General features: G+C 37.0%; 1 protein-coding gene across 11 annotated transcripts in view; it reads left to right on the forward strand.

Annotated features, from left to right (window-relative positions):
- Positions 1-20569, forward strand: part of ZNF236 (zinc finger protein 236) — a 73008-nt gene extending 52439 nt beyond the window's left edge. For 6 of the 11 annotated variants that reach the window (XM_027678622.1, XM_027678537.1, XM_027678569.1 and 3 more), the window contains 10 exons: positions 132-277; positions 1493-1736; positions 2437-2616; positions 3407-3559; positions 4193-4383; positions 5143-5274; positions 9519-9716; positions 15369-15498; positions 18211-18387; positions 18813-20569. In XM_027678622.1, the coding sequence (XP_027534423.1) occupies positions 132-277; positions 1493-1736; positions 2437-2616; positions 3407-3559; positions 4193-4383; positions 5143-5274; positions 9519-9716; positions 15369-15498; positions 18211-18387; positions 18813-18940 (1679 nt within the window). In that variant the 3' untranslated portion in view covers positions 18941-20569. Of the gene's footprint in view, positions 1-131; positions 278-1492; positions 1737-2436; positions 2617-3406; positions 3560-4192; positions 4384-5142; positions 5275-9518; positions 9717-9827; positions 10816-10887; positions 13996-14308; positions 15210-15368; positions 15499-18210; positions 18388-18812 lie in introns of those variants that run through there. The other 5 variants (XR_003533525.1, XM_027678544.1, XM_027678589.1 and 2 more) reach the window with 5 other exon arrangements.
- Positions 20570-20830: the final 261 nt, after the last annotated feature.

Below are 20830 nucleotides of genomic sequence, written 5' to 3' on the forward strand. Positions count from 1 at the left end.
GTTTTTTTGGCATAAATAAATGTTGTCTACATAGCTCTTGTCTTGATTTAATTTATAAAAATAAACAAGCTAAAAGAGGTAGTCAATAATGATAAATAAAAACATTATAATATAACTGTTTTCTTTGGTAGCTGGAGGTGACTTAACTGTGTCCTTGACAGATGGTAGCTTGGCCACTCTTGAAGGAATACAGCTACAACTTGCTGCTAATCTGGTTGGACAAAATGTTCAAATTTCTGGAATAGATGCCAGCAGTATTAACAACATAACATTACAGGTAGGTTGCTTACAGTTTCTTGCTTTTATTTTATGGAGTCACTTTGAGGGCTAAAGAAAGTTTAAGGAGCATACGAATTCTAGAAGAGTTCTCTTGAGTTGAGTGAGGCACATGGCAATACCTTGCTGTATGAGTTATACAATGTTAGAAGACTTAAAAAAGAGCTGCACAATGGGGTAGTTTTCTGGTTTGGTTTCTTTTTTTTTTTTTTTTTTTCCTTATCTGGGATTTTGACATATTGCTGTAAAATGTGGGTTTTTTTTCTTTTAACTGCATTTTGTCTTTTCACTTTGAAAGTATTTTAGACTCCCACCCAATTCACAAAAGGCATCTCCCACTCCGATCCCCCGAAACAAGCCCAAATTATTGCACAGAATAAGACACCTGTGTAACTTTGCAAGCTTTTAATAGTTGGATTCAAAATTTAAATTCCTGTTGAGGTTGTAAAAGGAACAGCAGAAAACAGATGAGATGATTACATTTAAAAGTTTGTATTTGAAAGATGTGAAACAATGATTTTTAGGAACTTGGTTGTGTTTGATTAGTTCAACAGAATCATTGAGTTTGGAGACCTGTAGAGGTCGCCAGGTACAACCCCAAGGTTAGAGAAGGGACATCCGCAGAGTTGTATTGAGTTGCTCAGAGTCTCTCTACTCAAGGAGTTTTTAGCGTAAAATGAAGGCATTTTAATTTTTGTTTTTCTCAGTCACCAAATGTCCATGAAGAGTAAAATCTATCTTTAACTATAGACAACAGTAGTTGGATTGTGAACTGGGACCTTAATGAGCCCTAGTAGCTGAAAAAAATAAATAATTTCTGGTATCCCTCTTGTCTCTGCTCCATGCCTTTTCACTTTCAATGGCTTGAAGACAATGATAAACATTACATGCACTAACAAGACAGTACAGAATACCAGCAGTGTGTGTACCTGATGCCTTCCATACTAATATGTAACTATGATCATGATTTCTCAAACGTTTTGCTGACGGAAGAATCTGCAGGTGAATCTGAATAGACTTGATACTCAGTGACTTCAGAGACTGCCTATATGCTAACACATAAAAAATAAATTTAAGTTTTAAATGGTTAATTATAAAGTTTAAGAACTTTATCTACTCTATATGCAATAAATATGAATTCCAGATTTATGTTAAGAATATTTATTTTAACCTGTCTTTTTTAACTTCAGATTGATCATTGAAACTTGTTTTTCAGATCGATCCAAGTATTCTACAGCAGACGTTGCAGCAGAGTAATTTACTTACTCAGCAACTAACTGGAGATCCCAGTATGGCTCCACAGAATCCCTCCCTCCAGGCAACAGAAAGTGCAGTGCCAACTAATTTGGTTATTCAGCCCATATCAGGCCTGTCTTTGCAGCCCACAGTAACATCATCTGCTAATATGACAATAGGATCCCTGTCTGAGCAGGAGTCTGTGCTGACAACCAGCGCAAATGGTGAGAAGTGTCAATAGTTTTATTGTGCTTTGAATTTCTTAGTTTTGCTTAGTGGTATTATCCACAGTGAGAAAATGTCACCCCCCTTGCATACCCCCCCCAGCCAAATACCGAATTTAATAAAATAAACATGCAGTTCTTGCATGAGCATCTTCAGCAAATTCTACAGTTTTATGTGTTACCCTTTGCTAATATATTTTTTTTCAGAAGGTGAATTAGAGAGTAGGTTTATATTAGATATTAATTAGGAAAAAATTCTTTACTCTGAGCGTGGTGAGGAACTGGAACAGGTTGCCTAGAGAAGTTGTGGATTGTCTATCCCTGCACGTGTTCAACGCCAGGCTGGATGGAGCTCTGAGCAACCTGGTCAAGTGAAAAGTGTTGCTGTCCACAGCAGGGGGGTTGGAACTAGATGACTTTTAAGGTCCCTTCCGACCCAGACCATTCTATGATTCTATGTAATGAAAACACTTAAGAACTTCCAAAGTCTGAAGAAAAATACAAAATCTTTTTTCTGAAAATCTTAAGTACAGAGGATTAAATTGGATATGAAAATTTATCCTTCAGAATGCATGTTCTAGCATCTCCCCTTGACTACGTCATTTATGGTAGTTCAGAAAATAATGCTTTAAAAGGTTTTGTCGATTATAATGAAAGGCTCTTCATGGATTTGTTTTTTTGTTATACCCCTTATATTTAGGTGCACAGGACATTTCTCAAGTCATAACTTCACAGGGTATGGTGTCATCTTCAAATGGACAACATGAGATAATGTTGACCATAAATAACTCCAGTTTGAGTCAAGTTCTAGCTCATGCTTCAGGCTCTACTAATGTGACCTCATCAGGAAGTCCTCAAGAAATCACTCTTACAATATCTGGTTGGTATTTTTAAAAATCTTCGATGGTACCAGATCTCTATTTTATAAGATAACATTTGAAGATAGTTAAAAGAATCTAATAAAAGAAAAAAAGTTTGTATTTTGATTAATAACATTTCTTTAATAGATCTAGTATAATATTTAGTGCATTTTTCTTTTGCTTTGTTTTTTATTTCTTTTTGTTCCTTTTCTCTTTTCCCTTTTTTTATGTTCTGTAGCATGTTTAGTGTTTTTAAGTGTCATGACAATAACATCTGTGTTCTTCTGCTTGATCATGAATGGTCACTCATCTAAGAAAAATGGTGTCCAACAACTGATAGATTTGGTTTTCAGATTCTGTGTTCCAGTTTTTATGTTCTATGCTGGTTGACCATCAAGCAAAATTAACACCATGTTAAGTGATGTCTTTACAAGACTTGTTCGATGCAATTCATTATCTATTTAGCAGATCTAAAAAGTCACACTAACCACATTTGGCCTTTGGTTTGCTGGACTTTTACTGATTCATGAATTTGGTATCTTGAATCTAGATAAGTAAGATCCATATTTGTCTAAATATTAATAATCTCAGGTATTTCTGTAAATCTTAGGATCTAGATTGGCATAATTACATCTATATTAGAAACTTGTTGCACCTGTGCATAAAAATCTGCATTTGTAGAAATTAATTTTATGTTTTGGTTGTATTTTCTACTTTTATTATTTTATGGTCTATTGGTTTTAGTTCTATGAACAGTAGCAGAATAATGTTGAGATATTTCCAGTTATAATAGGACTAATTTCTATTCAGGCCAAGATCTTATTCAGCATAATTCTGGAGGCAGTGATCTGAATACTGGCTTAAGGCTAACAGCGCCAACCATCAGCAGTCAGACTACAGGTGCTACATTAACTATAAGCAATGACCAGCTGCTTTCTCAGGGCCCTTCACTAAATGCTCCAGGTATGCATATAAAGATTTCTGTAATTAGAAGTGATAACATTTTGTTAAAAAAATAAATATTAGACCACTAAATATGAAATGGTATAATCTTGCACATTATGATTCAGGAACTACAGGGCTTTGTGTGTTTTCTCACAGTCTTTAAATTGTTATGTCAGTTTAAATGAACTTTATTCCACGTAGTAAGTAGAAAATGAAAGCAAGAAGACGTATCTTAAGTTAGTACTTCAGGGCAGTTAAAGGAGTATTGAAAGGCTATTTCTATAAATTGGAGGATAGAGGAATCTGGTGCATTTGCTGCAGATGTGATAAAATATCAAAGTCACTCTAGTATTCAGTTTTTGGGTTTTTAAATATGTATGTGAATTTCTTCCTATATCTGTTTATATACACACAAACACCTGTTTGGTCAATATTATGTCCATCAAGCTACATTTAGATGAAATTTTTCTAATTTTATCATCTGACTCTGACAATTTTAATGCTCGATTAGCTGTTTAACTGGTTTAGTTGACTCCAAAATAGAAAGTCCTAGCAAATGAGAAATAGAAATTAAATTCACTTAAAATAAGTTGGCAGCTAAGAGTTTTTGTGTAACAGATTTTTTTTTTTACCATTTTGCATCTATTCCAGAACTTAATACAACAGGTGGAACAAACCTTCCTTCAACAACATCCTTATCACAGTCTGCAGTTTCTGCCCAGAATTTGGTAATGTCTTCATCAGGAGTTGGAGGAGATGGTAGTGTCACTTTGACTCTTGCTGACACTCAGGGAATGTTGTCAGGTGGTCTTGATGCAGTTACACTTAATATCACTTCACAGGTAAGACCTGTTTCTGAACTGGCAGATAAAGTGATATTACTGTCTTTCAGGGCAGGAACTGGAAATTTTGCCTAGAAAATAATTTTGTCCTGTAAATACATAATATTTGAAAACTCAGTTAACTTTCCTTCTTTCTGCCAAAGATGTGTGCATACTGGCAACTAGAAACATGAACTGTTTAAACAGAAGTGCAGATAAATTTTGTAGGGTTATTTTTTTTCATTGAATAGATAAGTTCTACTGTTTTAGTGATAGACTGTGTACTTCATCATCACTATTCAGTAATACAACATAGTAATCCTAAAAATATTAATTCCTATTATTTAATATGGTAATTTTTTTCTTTTCCTCCTTGTGAACATGAGAGTTGAAGAGCAGCTGCAACAGTTCCTTTCACAGCAAGTAACAGGACAGAATTTAATTGACTATCTTTAATAACAGGTGGCATTATAAAAAAATTATAAAAATAGTGTGTGGTATGGGCTATCATCTCCCTAGTAGCTTTACCATTAGTTTCATTTTTATCATAATTTAATGTTTTTGTGATGTCATAAAGAGCCAAAGACACATTGGCAATACAATCTACAGAGTGGGGAGACTGAAAAAATTAAAAGCCTAGAAAGTGAAAATTTAGGGTCATTGTGTGGTTGAAATCTCAGTGTAGATGAAAATTTACATGACTACAGTTAGCTGTTTAAATATACCTGTTTAAATATATAATTCTGCTGCTTTTGTTTTTTCTTCTCACCTCTTTGGCAGGGTCAGCAGTTCCCTGCTATACTCACAGATTCCAGTCTCACTAGCCAAAGTGGATCAGGCTCACAGCAAGTTATACTGGTGAGCCATACACCCCATCCAGCACCTGCAAACTCTGATGAAATAACGTATCAGGTAGATACTATATATTTCTGTATCTTTTTGTTGCAAAAGGACATTATTTAATCAAAATACTGTATAATTCCTTTATAACCTGAATCATGGAGGCTGATGTCATTCTCAAATAAGAGTGTTGGGAAGAGGTTCTCTGTGACTTCCTAGTCACACAGATTCTGTTTCAAGTATAGAGTTAAAAAATACATACACATACACAAGAAAGAAATGCAGTTTATAATGTGTTTCTTTCTGCAAATTACATAACCATGCTCTTAACACAGACTGCTCCAAAAATTTCCAAGTAACTTGGTGTTTTGATAACAAAAACAGACAAAGTAGGGAGCTGTGGGAAAAAAAATAGCACCTATTGGTACACTTTTTACATTTTTTTTCTGTAACCAAATTGTTTTAATAGTGGTGCAACTAAAGTCTTTTCAGCTCCATATGTGTTTGAATCTCAATAGAAACTTTTACATATGTACAATAGTATTAATATTAGAAAAAGTAGTTCAGACTTCTCTTCTTGAAGGCCAAATGAATGTTTCCCACCAGCTTGGTGATGCAAGCCCTAAAATAGGAGAAATGGGAGAGGCAGATGGTGACCCACAATCAAGTGAGGTAGTGGTGGGCTGCACTGGCAAGCAGAGGGCAAGATATGGATAAGTTGTGGCTGATACAGGCACAAAATACCTCAAAAGTAATAAGGACTGAAGGGAGGGGGCCCACCTGAAGTGTATGTGTATGAATAAAGGTGCTGAGATGATGGCTTTAGAGAGGAGACTTCAACACTCTGCTTGGAAGAATGTTCACAACTAGTTGTCTCTCTGAATTGCCTGTACACTGATGCATGCAGCATGGGAAACCAACAGGAGGAACTTAAAGGTCTGCATGTAGTTGCAGGGCTGCGACCTCATTGGAATCACAGAGTGAAGGTGCTACAGCTTACACAATTAAAACACTACCGTGCCTGGATTCAGGATCTTTAGGAAGAGCAGGCTGGCAAGACAGCAGCAGGAATGGAACTCTGCCTGGATGGTGAGCCAACTGAGACCTTATGGGTAAAGACTGGCAGGCAGACCAACATGGGTGACTCTGTTGTATTAGCCGTCTGCTACAGATCACCTCATGAGGAAGAAATAAAAGATGGGGATTTCATCTTGGTCTTGGGCAACCTACCCTGGCTGACTCTTTTTGAGCAGGCAAGTTGGACTAGATGACCTCAAGAGGTCCTTTCCACCTAAACCAATCTGTGATTTGCAGTCCCTGGTTCACATGAATTACTTCGGCTTGTCTAAGATCTGAAGGGCAACAAACAGGGCACAAGGAATCTAGGAAATTTCTGGAGTGCATTGATAATAACTTCTGATACCAATAACTGAGAAGCCAGCAAGTGGATGTGCTCCTCTGGGGCTGATAATTGCAAACAAGGAAGAACTGATTGGAAATGTGAAGGTCAGGGAATATATTTTGTTGCAGTGACCGTGAGATTGCAGAGGTCAGGATACTGAGGGAAGGACACAAAACAAATAGCAAGATCATAACCTGGAAATCAGGAAGGCAGACCATGGTCTGTTCAGTGATCTGTTGATGTAGTGGGTTTATCTTGGCTGAGTACCCACCAAAGCTTCTTTATCACTGCCCCTCCTCAGGGATAAAGAAAGTAAAATGAGAAAGAAAATAAAATCAGAAGTTCATGAGTCAAGATAAGGACAGAGAGATCATTCAGCAGTTACCTGACCATGCAAACCCAGACAGTTTGGAATAATCATATGTTAAGCAGATCTGGAGAGGAGGAGGACTAGGAGAGCTGTTTGATTTTAGATATTGTCTTCCGTCAAGCTCAAGAGTCAGTCCCAATATGTAGTAAGATAAAGACAACAGGAGGCCAGCATGGACGAACAGGGATCTCCTGACAAAACTCGAACATAAAAAAAGAAACATACATAAAAGGAAGCAAGATCAGGTGACCTTGAAGAAGTACAGAGACATCATTCAAGGAGACAGAAATGAGTTTGAGAAACCCAATGTTCACCTGGTGTTGAATCTAAAAGGGATGTAAGATGGGATTTTACAGGTATATCAGCAGCAAATGGAATATGAGTTGACCTGGTACTGGTTTGGACAGAGGTGATCCTCACGAACTGAACTGATGGTCTCAAAAAGAACAAAGTCCATCTCTAAGCCTGTCATTAGTAGTGTTCCCTCAGGTTCAACTACTGGACGTAGTACCATTCAATTATGTTCTTCATTTAGTGACCTGAGTGGTAGAACAGGTTTACAAATAGAAAACTGGAAGGAGTAGTTAACAGACTGAATGGTTGTGCTGCCATGCAGAGGAACCTCAGCAGGCTGGAGAACTGGGCCTATAGGACACTCATGATCAGCAATAGGAAGCGCAAAGTTCTGTCCCTGAAGAAGGACAATCCCATGCATTAGGACACACTGAGGGCAGCAGGAAAGCAGCTTTTCAAAGATGGGCCAGTGGATACTGATATACAAATAGTTGACCATGAGCCCACAGTGAAGCAAAGAAGGACCAACAGCATCTGGGATTCAATAAAGGGAGTGTTGCCAGCTGGTCAAGAGAATTGATCCTCCCCTCTTCTCAGTACCAGTGAGAATGTATCATCTGGAGTGCTGTGTCCAGTCCTGGGCCCACCAGTACACGAGACACAGATATACGGGAGTAAGTGCAGTGGAGAGATACAAAGATGAATAAAGAATTGGTGCATCTAATGTAGAATGAGAGACTGAGAGAGCTGGGACTGTTTGGCTTAAAAGAGATAGGCTCTATCAATGTACATAAATACTTGATGGGAGGGACTACAGCAGATAGAGCCAGGCTTTTCTTAGTCATACCCAGTGTAAGGACAAGAGGCAATTGGCACAAATTAAAACAATTCCATCTGAGCATAAACCCTGTTTTACTGTGAGGGTGTTTGAACAGGAATAGATTGTCCGGAGAGTTCATAGACTTCATCCTTGGTGACATTCAAAACATGTCTGGACATGGCACTAGGGTCATTTGACTAGACAATCTCCAGTCATCCCTTCCAATTTGAGCTATTCTGTGTTTCTAATAATACCTTGTGCATGTGATTTTTTACATTTGCATATGCTTGTGAGTGTGAGTTCTTAATTCCAGCATTCAAATACTCTGTGAATATGAATGTTTTAAAGTTTAACATGGACAGATTTTCTTATTCTTCTGAATTTAAAACTAGATTTTGTGTCTCAAGATATATATTCTTTCATGAATCAGGGTGTCATTTCATAAGGCTTATTATCATATCACTTGTAAAGTGTGACTATGTCTGTGTAGCACTGTTGTAGTAACTCAAAATGTAGTAATAACGTAAGCTAGTTGTCATTCTGTGCAATGTTATGTTTTATTTAATCATGGTGACTATGTTTATTGACTTTGCAACATTTCACACTTTTCCTGAGAACATCCAACTAGTTGGAAACACACACAGGTGTTTTTTGTAATTTTTTTCAGCGTGTTTTATCTCGCATCTTTGATTTCTAGTATGGATAATATTCTACTATGTTTTGTATCTTTTCAAGTTTAGTTTATCCTGAGTAATTTATTTAGAGTACTACTTCCTTCATCTTCATTTATTGCTTTCTATGTTACTGTATTTAAGGTTCTTCTGTATAAAGTTGAAGGAATTTGGTGTTAAATTATTTGAAGGAAGTGAGATTTTCCCAAACATTTCTCATTAATTAAAATGAAACAAAAATGCAACACAACACTATCCAAATTCTGTCAATTATTCATTATCTTTCACTACTTCTAGAGGCAGAGCTTTACTTCATTATGAAAATAGAATCCCCAATAAAGAAATTAAATAGAAAATATTCTTCTCCTGTAAAATCAAAGATACTTTCTTTTCTGTCTGAAACGTTTTTGGCTTTGAATTTTCTTTGGGGAGAAATGTGAGAATCATCTGAGATGATGTTCAGGAGTATAAAACAGAATGTAGAAAAATATTGTTACAAATGCATTCTATTTATAGCTAAAATAATTTGATCATAGCTATTATTGTAGTTTTCTTAAAATACATATATGTGTCATTCTTAAGAGCAGTGAAATAGAAATTCATATTTACATACAACTTATGTATGTAAATACTTCCTTTGTATTTGTAAGTTGCTTGTAAGTTGCTCCAAAAATTGGTTGAGGTAGATTCGGAAAAATAAGTCAATGTTGTGGATATGCCTATGAAATTATCTGATAGTGTTTTTGTAAATTGTTGTAGGTGACAGAGGTTTCCCCTAATGTGACTAAAAGCAGTCAAGCAGAAAAAGAAAGTCGTGGGCACCAGTGTTTTGAGTGTAGTCAAACCTTTTATTCAGTGACCATGCTGACGCACCATTGTAAGGAGGTTCATGGCAAGGAACGAATACACGTTTGCCACATCTGTAATAAGGCCTTTAAGCGGGCAACACATCTCAAGGTATTTGGTAATAATAGTTGATTGTTCTGTTAACTCCTTCTTTGTTTTGGACTTTTTGTGATATTAACAAAAGGTACCTGTTATCCCTTTGTCTTTGCTTTCCTTTTACAGTGTGAGAGGTGTGCATCTGAGAGAGGGAGTCTAAGTGATAATGTATACACAGATAGAGAACTCTCTTCTGGAGCACGGAGAGGATTTTAATGCATATATTGACTACAGAATGAAAAATGTGAATACCTGTCATACAAGTAGTAGTGCCAGGAAAAGATTTCACTTTAATTGCTTATGGATATCATCAGTGCTAATCCTGATTTCCAGAAAATCTTTTGGAATCTCAGGAAGCTATCTGCTATGCACTCATCATTTGATTTGTAGATTCTGCCTTGTGGGTAGAAGTGACATCTGTAGAGGAAGCGTTTGTTTTAAAATATCCTTATGTTATTGCTGTTGTCTAGGATATTTTCTGTGTTCTGTTTTCTGGATGATGAACAACCAGATACATTGAAGTCTTTTCAAAAAATTAGTGGTGTATTTAAGTTCCTAATTGGATTATAGGATGTTTCTGTTAGGGATATTGGGCTGTACTTGACAAGTGCTATGTTCAGGCCAGTATCCTATCTCTGAGAGATACTAAATGGAAGTTATTTGAAGAAGATCTTTAGGAAGAGAGCAAATGTATAACTTGCCCAGAATTTTGCCAACTTCCCAGAGTTTATAACAGGAAGTTCCTAGAGCCAAAGGCAATGTCTTTGTATTAAGTAGCTTTTAGGAGAGCTCTTCAATAGATTTCCTTTAACTTCAATATCGTATTTTAAGGAAATATGCTCCGTTTGTGAAGTTCACCCCCTTGGACTGATTATGTCTGTCAACCAGACTATTGGACCTTGGGGAAACTATCATAAAATGTGTTGTTGTCAAACTTCTTGTTTAGAAGAATTTTTTCAGGAAAAAAACCAAAACAGTATTGGTACTTGTTTTCCTTAAATAATGATAACAAAACCCAAATATCAGTCTCTCTTCAATTTGTTTTCTTAGAACTGGTGTTGTTACATTTTTTTGTTATAATTAAACCTTGATTTCTATTATATACTGGACCCAAGTTAAAGATATGACAAGAGAACTTCCTACCCTTGTATGTCCCTCGGATTATTATCCATCATTGATTTTTCAGGTAGGCAGCGATGAAGTTGCAATAAGAAGTTCAAAGGCAGTCACAAGAGACTTCATGGCCTTGGAACAACTTTTTAAGGGATCAGAAGAACAAGTAATCTTTTATTCTATCCTTCCAGTTGCAGGGAATGATGAAGGAAGAGACAGCAGATCAATAACTATCTCTGAGACTGGCATCACCAGCAAAATTTTGGGGTTTTTGATCATGGATTGGTCTACATGACAGCAGGCTTGCTGCAGATGGGCTACACTTGTCTCAAAGGGGTAAAAGGATCTTTGAGGAGTTAGCGAGGCTTATTGAAAGAGCTTTAAACTAGATTTGTAGGGGGAAAGGGATAAAACCAGTCTCACTAGAGATAAGCTTGGGGGTGGCACTCCAATGTTTGAGGAATCATGCTAGCAAGGCCCTTCAGTCTGCTCCACAGTGCTGAGTACACTGAAGCATGTTTGAAGCATCCCTGTACCACTGCATGCAGCACCGTAGACACCTCAGTGGAGGGAGGGGAAATGGCCAGTGACCTGAGACACAAACAGGTCTATAGGAAAGATTGGAGTCCACCCATGCGTACTGAGCGACCTGTCAAAAGAGCTTGCCAAACCACTTTCGATCATTTATGAGCAGCCCTGGCTCCAGGGAGGTCTCAGTTGACAGGAGGTTAACAAATGTGACACTTGTCTACAAGAAGGGCTCGAAATAGGATCCAGGAAACTACAGGCTTGTCAGCCTGATCTCAGTGGCAGGAAAGGTTATGGATTAACCCATCTTGAGTGCCATCATGTGGCACATACAGGACAGTCAGTGGATCAGGCATAGCCAGCATGGGTTTATGAAAGCATTACTCTTCTTGAGTAATTTGATTTCCTTCTGTGACAAGGTGACTTGCTCAGTGGTGGAGGGAAAGGCTGTGGATGTTGTCTCCCTGAACTTTAGCAAAGCCTTTGACACCATTTCCCAGAGCATTCTCCTAGAGAAGCAGTCTTCCAATGGCTTGGACCGGTGCACTGATCACTGTCTGTATGGCCACACCCAGAGAGTGGTGGTGAATAGAGTTACATCCAGCTGGTGGCCAGTCACAAGGGGTGTTCCCCAGGGCTCAGTACTGGGACCACTTCTATTTAATATCTTCATCAGTGACCTGGACAAGGGGAATCGAGTGCACTCTCAATAAGTTTGCAGAGAACACGAAGTTGTGGGAGAGTGTTGATCTGCTGGAGGGCAGAAAGGCTCTGCAGAGGGATTTGGACAGTATGAGATTCAACAGGCAAAGTGACAGGTCCTGCGCTTGGGTCACAACAGTGCTATAGGCCAGGGGTGGAGTGGCTGTGAAGCAGCCCAGTAGAAAAGGCTGGGTGTACTGGTCAACAAGAGTTGAACAAGATCCAGCAGTGTGCCCAGGTGGCCAAAAAAGCCAGTGGCATCCTGGCTTGTATCAGAAATAGTGTGGCCAGCAGGACTGAGGCAGTGATAGGCCCCCTGTACTCTTGTCACTGGTGAGGTCTCACCTCGAATCCTGTGTTCGGTTTTGGGTCCCTCACTTCAAGAAAGACAATGAGATCCTGGAATGTGTCCAGGGAAGGGCAGCAGAGCTAGTGAAGGGTGTCAATTACAGGTCTTGTCAGGAGCAGCTGAGGGAGCTGGGGTTGTTTAGCCTGGAGAAAAGGAGGCTCAGGGGAGACCTTATCACTACAACTACCTGAAAGGAGGATGTAGGCAGATGGGGGTCAACCTCTTCTCCAAGGTAACAAGGAATAGGACAAGAGGAAATTACCTCAGTTGTGCCAGGTGAGGTTTAGATTGGCTATTAGGGAAAAATTTCTTCACTGAAAGCTTGTCGAGCATTGGCACAGGCTTTACAGGGAAGCAGTTGAGTACTCAGCTCTGAAGGTATTAAAATATGTAGATGTGGCACTGTGAACAGTGGCTTAGTGGACGTATCTTAGTAGTAGGTTAGGACAGTGCTGGGTTAATGTGTGGCTTTGATCTTAAGGGTCTTAAAGGACAGTTTCATTTACCACTGGACCATCATGTACTAAAACAAATTCCACACATTATCAGACTGTTCTTCATTAAGGTGTTCCAGAATGTCAGCTGTAAGCAGCCTTTAACAGGAAATTCAACAAAGATGAAACCATGGGGTTTGGCTTAGGGTTTTGAGAAGGGTTCCATGACCTCTTACTCATAGTCATCATTTTATACTGGATAGTATTCTGGAGATCACCAGAAATATTAAGGGCACTGCCAGACTTCAGGCTTTTCAGAAAATCCAAATAAGAGGTAAGGGTATCAGTCTTTAGATGCCAGTACTTAATTATATGGGGTTTTTTTCCAAAGGTATCAGTACCAGCAGTTTCACAATTATCCACAAGAAAATCTTCTTTAGAGATTATGTATGAACAACCTTACCACTCACCCTGCCCTCAGTGTAAAAAATTTTCAGTCCAGTGACTTCAATTCCCCTTCTGATGTGGGTGACTGTCCTGATTTTACAGCTTCAGAGAGGAGAATCTTAAGACGTGCATTGGACTAAACTGTCCAATTCCATATCAGTATGTAGTGGAAATATCTGCAAGTTAACTGTAGATAGTAAATAAAGCACAGACATGATTCTAAGATGAAATTAAAACAGCACTATCATCTTATTAAAACAATGGAATGAAATGAACTTTCTGCCAGTCTTTCAGAGGTGGTTACAATTAATGTTTCAAGATAGGTAGGGTGGGCATAGGAGTGACATACCAATGCATGTGTGAGGGGCCAAGGGCCCTTTCAAAGAAGGTTTCCTGTTCTTATTTTCTAATTAGATAATGCTGGTTTGGAACTCCAAGGTAGTTCCTAGCTGATGAATATGAGAATTACACAAATAAACTTGTAAAATGTCACATGAACAATCAATGAAATACTAAATATGTCTCTAAAGAGGTGCTTGAAGTTCAGAGCACTGTATTCCCATGAACTCTTTTTCAAAAGTATATATATTTTACAGGAAAATTGTAAGAGATTGACAGATCAGTGGACCTGAACTGCATCACAAACTATTCAGAGAAAGATGACAGAAAGTTTCATGGTGGCTATCTGAATGCTATCTTGTTTGCTTTTAAGTAGAAAATGGTATGGGGGTGGTTATTGGGGTTTGGAGGTTGGGGTTTTTTGGGGTTTTGGGTTGGATGTATTGTGGTGGAAGAAAGAAGCAGCCAGTTTCCGTTAATTTTTCTGGAGTAGGTCGTAGTTTGCTTCCACCATTTCAAAGCTTCAGGACGTAATAAACAAGATAAAATCAAAAGACTTTTATTTCCACATAAGCTGTGGTTTACGAATTACTGATTTTTCTCAGAAGACCTTATATTATTTCCCTGTAGTACTGTATTATATAATTACTATGATAATAATATTCTTCCCTGTAACTGTCTCGCTGATTTTCCAGTGTAAACAAACTCTACAGATACAGTTTGAATCAGTTCGTGGAGTGAGGAATAGGACTCCATAGACATCAAGAAGGCTTATTGTTTAGGTATAGTAAAGACTAATTAATAGTTTAGTCTGTTATGAATAGACTGGAAAAGAATATCCACACACATTTTAGAAAGTGGGCAAGCATTTGCAGTACTGTTTCACAAACAGTTCTTGATAAGATTTTTTTAAGTTAAATATATATGTATTTGCTTTCTTTTTTAATTTGAATTCTATTTTGGTATTAGTAAAGATATTTAAATGAAAAAATTAATAGAGAACATAAGATACTCTTCTAAATTTGCAAGTCTTCCGGGTCCAGCATCAGTGAATTAAAAACACTGAAGTTAGAGCTGTTATTAATGCTTCTTCATGAAGGTAAAACATGTCATATCCTCATTCTGCTGTCTTACCTATGAGGGCCTTAATGATTTTCTTTTAATTTTTTTCTTTTTTTTTCTTCTTTTTTAATTAAGAGTTCATTATGAAGTGGTTCTATTTGCATCTTGGCATTGCGTGGCTGCGTTTGAGTGCATGTAGTGATAGTCCCCTGTTTGAGGCCTCTACAGTTTTACAGTGGTACTAATTCAGGTGCTGAGGACAAGGAGGGAGATGGATACTGTGGAGGAGAGAGGGAAAAAATCCTATATTAACTTAAAATGCAAAGTTGTCAAAATACCTCTTTGTAGGTGAACAAAGCATTTCAAGAGTTCTGGTTCAGCTTGTTTTATTTTGCTTCAGATAATTAGTGAAGGGACTAACATATGCAAAAAAAGCAAGGCATACAGTTATTGGTGGAGTTTTTCAAATGTAAATGTAAAGATACTGATGCATCAATCTTGCAAAGAGTTGATATACAAAAATAATCTCTCATTTAAAAGAAAAAAAAGTGCAGGCTTCCATTTTCTTCCAGCTTGTCTGCTGATGACTAAGATTCTCTGCTTTTGTCTTCAAGGTGTGAATATATTGTTTATGTTAAATACTGACATTTTTTTAAATGGTCTGAAATTTATTTTTTTTCTATACTGCCTTAGGAGCACATGCAAACCCATCAGGGTGGACCTTCGCTGAGCTCCCAGAAGCCTAGAGTGTTTAAGTGTGATACTTGTGAAAAAGCTTTTGCTAAGCCAAGTCAGCTGGAGAGACATAGTCGCATTCACACAGGTAACAACAGAAATTATTTTTATCTCATGGGATTTTCTCATGAATATATGGGTGTTATATTTGGAGTCCTTGCTTCTGCTTTCAGCTCACTGCTTTTAAATATCAACTCAAGCTTAAAAAAAACCAAGTAAATTTCTAACCCAAAATGTTTGGAAGTTAAAAGGAGGAACAGCAGACTTGAAATCTCATGGTGCTTCACTAAGCTTATCTGTATTTTGGGACTGGCAGTACTACAATGGCAATGTGAATGCATGAGCTTGTATGTAAAAGTTTGAAACAGATTAATAAGAGCATATTTTAAGCCATTGTTTAAAGTGGTGTAAATACACTGGATATGATCATCTTCAAGCATATAGAAGAACGAGCAAATGAGTGTGTGTGCTTAGTGATGTTAAACAAGGAATGGACTTGACTGCTGATACTGACTGCTGTATACAGGGCTTCATTGTCATTGAGCTACTTGCTCATTTAATCTGTTTCTGATGCCAGTGCTTTTAATCTGTTTTCTTTTCCGCTTAAGTATTTTCTTCAACTGGTAATCTGTAAATAAAGATCATGCTGGCTTCTCCCAGGGAACCCATCACATTTTCTGTGATGTAAGTGCTTTTCAGGTTGCAGCTTCTGCCCTGCTACAAGTTGAGAGCTGTACATAGGAAGTAAGCCTAGCTGCCTTCCCTGTCACCTTCTGTGCCTGAAGAACAGTGTTCTTAAGAACATGAGTTCTAAATATAGGAGTCAGTTCTCCAAAACAAGTTCTTTCTTTTCCCTGTCACTGCTACCAAGAAAGAGCTGTCATGGCTGCTAGACTTAAAAAGGACAGGGCAAAGCTATCTGTGTTGCTGTTAAGCTGGATGGGACTCCCACAAAAGGATAACTCTCTCTTTCAGTGAGTCAGCCAGAGCTTTCTCTTTCCCCAACATCAAGCTGTTTTGTGGTTACTGTGATAGAAAGGAACATTCTGGTTATACTGGGAACAGGAAAAGAGAGACAGGAGTTAAAATCCAAGGAGATTAAAATTCTTCAGAATTCCCCAGTAATTTGCTTTCTGCATAAATGGCCTAAATAACACAGACTCTTGAAAAAGGAAATGTTCTAGTTCAGAGTACCACAAAATATTCAGAAAACAGGAGAGACAACCAGATTCCATTCTCCCTTTTTTGATTCATGCTACCCATTGTAATGGGCAAAGAGCACTTCAGGAAGTCTGGGAACAGAGCAGAGTCCCCTTATGCATCTGCACCATTATAGGAAAAATTCTGTCTGGTTTGGAAGGACTTAGTAAATCCTTAGATATTTTTGTTTCTTGTACCTGGGTGCTCATGGGCTAGGAATGCCCACAAACTGTAACAAACCTTGCTAAATTCATATTTATGTTTCTACTTCAACAGTGTCAGACAACATATCCATATCATAGGACTATGGACTAGGATAGGAAAGGCTAATGTAAATCTGAAGTGACTTGCTTTCATAAAGGTACCATCTTTGTCTGTGAGAAAGTGTGATTTCTCTCCTGGTTATAAATTTTTAACCATTTCTAATGGGCAATACCTACTGAATCAGTGGTTAGAAGGAAAAAGCATTATTTCTCTGAATAACTCTAAATATCTCGTAATTTAAGATTTACCAATGAAGAGTGGTTTAGAGAAATGTTGAAATTAGAGGGAAGCAGATGCTCCCAGTTCTGCCCAAAAGCCATGTGGTAATGCATTACACAACACAAGAAAGGCTGTTCACTTTAAGTGAATAAAAAAATGGAATCAGAAGTACTTGAGGAAACCTAGATTTCACTTCAAACTAGTGAAATAGTTGTTAACAAAAAAGAAGGAAAACTTCTCTGCTTTAAAGGACCTTTTATTGATTGTCTGAGAAATTGGATTTGGCATGCAAGCTACAGTGGATGTGGGAACACTTAACATACAGGCAATGAAGGGAGAGAGAAATTCATCCTTTAAGAACAATTGTGGGAAAGTATTTGTACTCCTGCTTGTGCTGTATTGTGCTAACTAATAACGAAGTGTATTTCTAAATTCAGAAAGTGCTTTTAGCAGTCCTTAATGACATACAATGTTTCTTTCATTGGTCTCGAAGGTTGGGGTGTTGAGTCTTATATCAAAGGTCTGATTTTTGCAAAGTAGATATTTTTAAACATTTAAATATTTTTAAATGAATACATTAGTGCATTTATAGTTAGAAATCAGTAGTATTCTGACAGATTTGGATCAATGCTTTGGTAAGATGTGGGAATCACTAGTAGCTGTTGGCATAGGAGGCCACAGGTCCCATGTAGAATTAGCAGAACACTTCTTTTTTTAACATATTTGACTTTTTTCTTACAGACATCAGCTTTGTTAATTCTAGAACATTGCTTTATCTGCATTACTCTAAATGATGTAAAAAGCTGAAGGTTTCCTTGAATACAGAAAAGTCAAGCTGGTAAACTGATTTTTTTGCACCTCTGTTAAATAATTTACTTAGATGATAAATTTGATAGGAAAGATAATATCAGTGATTTAGTACTTATGTAAGTATTCTGACATTTAATTTGGAATTTTTACTGACAATATGGAGCCGTAGCACTGTTTAGAGAAGGTCTTAAGGAAAAAGGTCACATCTGTTTCATTTCTAGATCATCTTGATGATTTTTACTGAATTCTGAACTGTATTTTACTGTTGAAATGAAAAATTATTAAATACGTTTTTCTCTTTTATAAGGGGAACGGCCATTTCAGTGTACACTATGTGAAAAGGCATTTAACCAGAAGAGTGCCCTTAAAGTCCACATGAAAAGGCACACGGGAGAGAGACCTTATAAATGTGATTACTGTGCAATGGGATTTACACAGAAGAGCAATATGAAACTGCATATGAAACGGGCTCATGGTTACACTGGTACGTAGCATAGTGGTAGTACTGGTGAGTTCAGAAAGCCATGTGCTTTAGTGGGAAAGCACAAAATACTTCCCTTGAGTTATCGAGGAATTAAGCACTAATAGCCAAAGACCACAGCTGATGAGGTAATAGTTGCACACGCAACCCAAAAATCAGGTTGAAACAGTGATTGGTTGCCTTTTTCGTTCCTTGTTTTTTATGTGGAACTCTGTGTACAGAAATACAATGTTCAAAAACTATCCCAGGAAAACAATGATACTAGACTTTTTTTTAATTTTTCAAAGACTGTCTAATAAATCTGCAGTATGTGAAGTGGTTGTGTAATACCTTTTCCAGCATGATTCCTTTATTCTCAAATGCTATATTGGCATTTTTCTAACACTGCAAATCATACTCACTTGCTTTTTTCTCTTGTACCTTGGTAGGTCCTGTGCAAGAGCCTGCTAGTCATCAAGAACAAGAAGGGGAAGATATTAGTCGTGCTCTAAATTTAGAAGAAGTGGTACAAGAATCTTCAAATGAATGGCAAAGTATAGGCAATGTTTTTCGATGACACCTTAAAATTTGAAAGCTAAAAATGTTTCTGGGACTCAAATTTTACAGTTAAAGCTTCAAGCATTGAAAATACTAACAATAGAATAATATATTATAGTTTTTCTAATTATTTACAAAAATTACCTAAAAGATCAATTCAATTTTTTAAGCTTTTAGAAGAATATTGGGAAAACACCATTTAATCTGTGCTAAGTTGTCTGTGAATCAGTGAACTCAGGTAATAATGTATACAGTTTCATCTTCGAATTCACAGCCAGTATACCTACTTAAAAAATAAACTGGAACTTTTTAGAATAGAATGATTCCCATTTTTGATGGAAGTGAAGAATAACTTCGTGGGAAAATCATGAAACTGTCCGTCAGCTTTCTTTTTCACGTATTTAAGGAAATAATTGACATTGGAAACAAAATGTTGCAGAGTTGATGCATGCATGCAGTATAAAATAGTGGGGTTTTGCCTTCAGTTTTTTTTCTTACATGGCACAGGAAAATGCTGTATTGCTGCTCAAAGCTTTTTTTTTTTTACTACATTTTGAGAATTTGTTGAAAAAAAATAAAATATGACGATTTCATGGCTTTTATCAAGTTAAACCCTTGAGAGGGAGCATGTTCATTTCCATTCCAGCCACAGAGGCAGACAGTTGTTATTTTTTATGGTAAAAGTCTGAGGTTTTGAACTCAGCAATAATTATTTCACAAGAATCCAAATCCAAACAACAAGAGATTCCAATGAATGCTTCTTCTCTTGTTTGCTGTATTGGATCAGCAGGTACATATCTCAGTATCTGTGGAAAACGCAGCCATATATTAAATCTGTGAAGTAAACATACAATTTTGTATTAGCAGGGAGAACGTTTGATGCACAGTATGTCACTTCTATTATACAGTGTTCCCTGGTGCTGTAAGCAGTTATCATTTTGAATCTGTAAATTCCTCATTATTTTCTTCGTGAATTTTGGAAATATGTTACTTTTATTTGTTTTTAAGTCATTGTTTCAGCAAAACTACCTAGTTGACTAAGTAATGCTTTCAAAGGTGCCACTTGTTAAGTGTATTCATAACAAAGAAACACTGGAGTAAAAGCATAGTTGTCATTTAGACATTCCAAAGACAGAAGCTTTTTTTTCTTATTTTTGCCTTGTTCTTTTGAATTTTATTTATATGTTACATATATATAGATATATATATGTGTGCTTGTATATGTATATATATATATTTAAAGTTATATGAGCCTCTGTGTGGCTGATCAGTATATTTTGTAAATACTAATCCCAGTTGCAGGAAGTTCATCTGTTTGGTTGCCACAAGTACTTCTAGATCAGTGGTGGATATGTTGTATTATAATACAGAGCTGGATTTTAATTTACCTTCTGAAAGATAATTGTTCTCAGATCCAAAAAGCCCTTTTCTGTAAATATTGTCTATACTTTGTCTATGATATAAACTAGTTATTTCAGATTGCTGAAGCGAGAAATGGCTGTTGGTTTTGATAGGGCATCTCTTAATTCTTTTGTTAACTGTTCGGCATATGTATATAAGTAATAGAGTTGGTGACATGAAAATAACACTTTTGTTATGTGGAATATTTAATTCAAAAACATGCTAAATAATATTACTTTTTTCCAAATTCTGTTTCGTGTATTTTTTAAGCATATGATTCTGGATTCCAGGAGACTCTAAAGACTCTGTTTACCAGAAGTGCGTGTCTGAATATTACATGTAAAGGAAAGACGTAAAGTTCTTCCAGAAGTGCCTTCCCTTCCAGCCAGCTTATGAGTGTTTCAGCTTAAGGAAGATATTATATTTTACAGTTGTCTGGCCTCATGACATAGCACCCTGTTTATCTGTTATCGTAAAATGTGCTGTGTTGCGTGTACCACGTATAAAC

This window comes from Neopelma chrysocephalum, unplaced genomic scaffold (genome assembly GCF_003984885.1).
Source record: "Neopelma chrysocephalum unplaced genomic scaffold, ASM398488v2 Primary Assembly neopelma1_22b, whole genome shotgun sequence".
Classification (NCBI taxonomy): domain Eukaryota; kingdom Metazoa; phylum Chordata; class Aves; order Passeriformes; family Pipridae; genus Neopelma; species Neopelma chrysocephalum.